Source organism: Salmo trutta, chromosome 1, assembly GCF_901001165.1.
Source record: "Salmo trutta chromosome 1, fSalTru1.1, whole genome shotgun sequence".
NCBI lineage: Eukaryota > Metazoa > Chordata > Actinopteri > Salmoniformes > Salmonidae > Salmo > Salmo trutta.
Genome location: NC_042957.1, coordinates 57116864 through 57122045, shown reverse-complemented (window position 1 = coordinate 57122045; position 5182 = coordinate 57116864). Strand labels below are relative to the sequence as shown.

General features: G+C 43.2%; 1 protein-coding gene across 1 annotated transcript; it reads right to left on the bottom strand.

Moving 5' to 3' along the window:
- Positions 1-1374: 1374 nt before the first annotated feature.
- LOC115202115 (protein phosphatase 1 regulatory subunit 12B-like) lies at positions 1375-4265 on the bottom strand. Its single transcript, XM_029766010.1, has 3 exons — positions 3386-4265; positions 2859-3009; positions 1375-2569 (listed from the first exon to the last, which is right to left on the bottom strand). The coding sequence occupies exons 1-3, from the start codon at positions 3903-3905 to the stop codon at positions 2449-2451; spliced, it is 792 nt and encodes a 263-aa protein (XP_029621870.1). The 5' UTR covers positions 3906-4265; the 3' UTR covers positions 1375-2448.
- Between the last annotated feature and the right edge of the window lie 917 nt (positions 4266-5182).

The window sequence follows — 5182 nt, the reverse complement described above, 5'->3', positions numbered from 1 at the left end:
GTCTGCGCCGCACTAAACAACGTGTCACAAACACCGGGGACCCCCAACTTCAGTTGATCCACTTAACCCCACCCAAGTTATCACTCCTGTCAGCGGCGGTCTGCTCCGGAGATCAAAGCAGGACATTGCTTTCGTCCCAAGACTAAAAATGCACAACGACCTTTCCCTCTGAGCAGCAGACACACAAAAAAAAACAACAGAAGTCCATCTCTGGATACTTTGACCGAATTGACAGAACCCATCTCCTTCACCCAGCCTGATACCTCAAACGGATCGGCCAAAAGGCATGGATCCACTTTCTCCATGAATCGTATTCCCACTGGGCCAGAGTCATCTCATGCATTTTTCTAATCATTGGGGTGAGGCTTGGAAGTCTTCACTTCACCTGACGACACAGGTTCTTTCTCCTCACTTTTGTCAGGATCAATTTCAAGTTCATTATCCGTCGACTGCTCAGGATCTTCAGGTGCGTAACATGCATTTTTCTCTCCTGTACTTGACCCAAAGGAGAAAGTACTCAGCTTGTATTTCACCATCAGTTCAGGTTTGCACCTTGCACCCTTCTTTCTGCCTCGCTTCTTCTTGCCATCCATCCTCTTGCTCGCCCAGTCCTCCGACAAAGGTGTGTTACCGTGTTCAAAACTTCTTCTTCATGTGGTTTTCCAGCAATTTAGACACTGTGTTGTGTATTGCTGCCTTTCGCAGGTCGGAGTGCAGATTGCACATTTTGGTCACAAACAAAAAAGGGAAAAGGGAATGGGAAAATCTTAAATTGCACCACCATCTAAACCTGCACCTATACACTATCCCCAAAAACGCACCACCCCATCTGACTACTTTGACCCTAAACGAAATAAATGTTTTCTCATTGGAAGAAACATGATGGAATTTTTGCATTAAAATTGTATGCTTGTATTATTATATACCTGTGTAATTGTATCATTTAAGTCACGAGTGTGTCCCGAAGTCGATGGGTTTATCTGGTCCCCTCGCCACTTTTGAAGTCACCCTCGGAATTTTATCAGTAACACGTAAAATTGAGGGCCCTACAAATGAGTTAGTTGGTAGGGGCGAGGGCCTGGTTTGGGATTCACCGTACGACTTGAGGGTCATTCAAGTGAAACTTCCAAGTCAGAACTCCACACTTCAGAGATCTGTGAATGAGAACGCCACACTAAGCCTAAACATAAACCTCAAGTTGATATGAAATTACTGTTTAAAAAACGTAAAAATGTTATTTTAATGAAATTATGTGAATTAGCAGCTTGTTACCCTTTTCCTCTAGGTGATCCGTATCATAACCTATAATAGGCTACGTAGATTTTCCCATCAAGGGTCAATCAGTGATATAGAAAAGAGTTGCGTCCCCACCAATTAATTTCATCAATATTTATAAAAAGCACCTTTATTTATGAAAATATTTTGTAAAAAAATAAGACTTTCATTGGTGAAATTCATTAGATTAGTTGAAATGGGCAGAATGCCACTTACACTTTCAGCAACACTGTTAACTATTTCAGAAAATAACAACTGTCAAGCATAATAGGAAAAATGGCAATACGGCAGCACCAGTGCATGTATGGCATAGTAGCTATTTTCCAATGATCTCTGGCCTACCAAATGAAATGTCATTTTTGATGTGAATTGTTATTGACTCCCTCTCTCTGCTCAGCAGAGAGGATACACACAACCTTTCCCAAGCCATAAACATACAGGCTAAATGCAGAGAACAATGTCAAATACAGTCTGTACTATTTTGGAAGCAGTGAGTTGATAATAGTCTCTGCCCATATGCAGGAACTATCCTCAATGCTGCGTAGTTTTGTGGAAAATTCAAGCAATGGACAGTCAGATTTTTATAAGATTGATCACAGAATTGGGCTGGATCATCTCATTGGGTAATCAGAAGGAAGGCATACCCTATTGATTCATTCAAATACATTTGATTTGATTTGATTTGATTACACAGATTAAATAACAACTGTTAAATGTGGTGTGTCACACAGTATTTTGTTGGTATGTGGTGCTACATGATCAGGGAAACTGAAAGCTGCTGGTGCTATGAACAGCCTGAGATGCTGTTTGTGACAACTAAAGTGACAAGACTGGTTTGGATGTTTTTGTGGAAAAGCACCAAACAAAAAGTAGCCAACTTCTTTTAAGCAAAGAATGAAAAAGATACAAAAAATAATAACCTTTACAAAGCATTGTCCAACTTGATATACAAAACCTCTCCAAAAAGCATTGTGAGTCACAGTTATGCATTTAGCAAAGAATAGGCTACAAGTGCTCTGTAGCAGGAAAAGTGGCCTGGTCCCTTGTCCCAGTCTTTCTCCTTCTCTCTGGCTGGGCTTTTCCATGCCAAGAAGCTAGTCTCAGGACCAGGGTACACTATTCATCTGTTCACATCAAGCTCCTTCAGGTCCTGTTCTATAGGTGGCCAGTGAGTTACACACAGCCTGACTCAAATAGATTGACCAGGTCCTTACAGTCTGGGTCAATGAGGTCCGCTGGCTTCTCCCCGTTCTCGTTCTCTGCAAATGCACTGGCACCAAGAGACAGCAGGTAACTAAGGAGGGACAAAATACAGTGTTGTTCAGCACAAGTCACATTCACACAAGGCATCTTCATTGTCTATATTCACACTGGCTATGAAATGCTCATGTCTGGTTAAATCAGGTCACCGAGGTCAGTATGGTTAGCAAATCACTACCTGCCTTTTTTCAGAAGAGTTATTTCTCAAAGAGGCAGCAATGTTGCATGATAGATCAATTGAATGTTGTGTTTTGTGGTCTCCGTACTGTAGGGAAATATTTCTGTGGCCGTTTTATGAGTTTGTGTTTCATTTGTACACCAACCTGGCAATTTCGGGGAAGCCATCACTGCAGGCCATGTGCAGCGGCGTCCAGCCGTCCTCATCTCTCTGGTGGACATCAGCTCCATATCTCACCAGCAGCTTCACGCAATCCAGGTTCCCTGTGAGTACGGCCTCATGGAGTGCTGCCATACCTGTACACAGAGCACCATACATGGGTACAGTCAGAAGAGGGCTCAGCTGCACTGTTCATACCCTTACACTGCTTTTCTGTCATTTCAACCCCTGCTTTTAACTTCAGAACTTTTGTGAACTTTCACTATGCATTTGTCAAAAAAAATTTCAAGCCTTTATTCTTTTACTGGTTTTCGAATATAAATAAATATTTGAGACCCTTTAACTTCTCAGTAGTTTTATATTTGTCAACACAATATCACTCCGAAAAATAAGCTGTTGTAGTTAGTGACTATATTTTCATGCACAGTTGTAGGTGCCATTGCCTGCTGTGGTAACTCCTGTCAATCTCTCAACACTTTTCCTCTGTCTTTATGTATTTGTAGATTCACTCACCAGATGGGAAGAGGGTATGCAGACGTACTTTCTTCGCTCTCATAAAGCGTCCAATCTGCTCCATCTCACCATGTCGGACAAGGTCCTGGAAGATAATATCATTGGAGAAGTGCACAGCCCGGACTGGCTTGAGTGGTAGAGGTGCAGGAGTCTGCTGTGCAGGTATATGTGCTGTGCGACGTGTAGCAGCACTGTAGCGTGTTCCTCTGCTGTACGAAGGGGTGTAACTGGAACTGGTTTTGTGTGTAGGTGTGTAAAGTGATGGGGTGTAGCTTGTGGGGGTGTAGTGAGTTGAGCTGTACTTTGTTGGGGCATATGAAGTGGGTGTGTATTTGGTGGGGGTGTAGTGCGTAGGTGTGTAATTGGTGGGGGTGTAGTGCGTAGGTGTGTAATTGCTGGGGGTGTAGTGCGTAGGTGTGTAATTGGTGGGGGTGTAGTGTGTTGGTGTGTACGTCATTGGTGTGTACTGACTATATCGCGTGGTGTACGATGACACTGGTAGCTGGTAGCTATACTTCATCCCTGCAGTCAACACGGTTCTTCCTCCCCCTATGCGCTCAGCCCAGGAGGAGGGGTGGGAGAAATCCAAGAAAACTTTGCAATCCAGTCAGGGGAAAGAAAATCCTTTGTCCTTTTCACGCTTATCGTCCTTGACTTTTCTCACTTCCTTCTGATCCTTGAGTTTCCAACCAGAGTAGCACGGCTACTCACTCTGCAGAGTACCAAAACTTTCCCAAAGTCATTTCTCACTGGACAAACTTCCTCTTTTTATTGATTTATTTCCTTCTGGTTCTCTGGATTTCTCCCTCGTGCCTCCTGTCTTTTTTCTCCAGTCCTTTTGTATGTCACAACAGGATCCACTGGCTTTGTACAGGCTGGTGGTCTGATGGAGCAGGTGGGAAAGGGTCCCTATATACACTCTGGAGGGCTATTTTGGGGCCCGTCATCCCTCATATCGAGTGACTTTAGCTTGGAACGGAGTGGTCTCTTCCAGGCCAGTCTCCACCCACTATGCGGTCACATGACCCCTGACACTGCCTCCACCCCTAACCCCATAGCACAAACACATTGGGTCTTTATGGAGCTTTCCCAACATGTCTAATACCACATCACATCAAAATGTCCATGATCAACATCAGCAGAGGAACAAACTGTCATTAACAGTTGAGGGAAATGAAATGTTTACAGTTCAGTGTAGACGTGTTTTTATGGCCCCTGGGAACAAGTCAGGCAGCCTTTTTTGGAATTTCACAAGCGACAGCACTGACACATGGTCATGGTGGTCAACAGTGTGAGAGTCACATGGCTTATATGTGATTTTCAGAATTAGTTTGACATTTTGTTTTTGTTACTTTGGAAGGGTTCAAGAACTCTCGCCTCAAAACAACAACAACCTGAATACTTGAACTATTTCAACAGAGGTAATGTACGAGAATTTAGGACACGTTATTTGACATTAACAAAATAGCAGACAAACAAGGTCTTCAAAAGTTATTTTATTTGTCATGAAAGGATGACATACTTTTTGGTTGCTTGAACAACTACTGTATCTATTCTTATTGTGACAGGTCTTGAAACTTTGGAAGGATCAATATTTTGACCGTAGCATCTCTGCTATTAGAACATACAGTAACCCCATCACATGGTTGACATCTGATCTACACTCACTTGCCTGGACCCATTGGACCAATAGTATCTTGCCATACAGAACGTTCAGGAACCACTGGGCCAATAGTATCCAGCCATTCAGGGAGTTCAGTGCAGGAGCGCAGTCTTGGCCAACAGTTGTGTCATAGG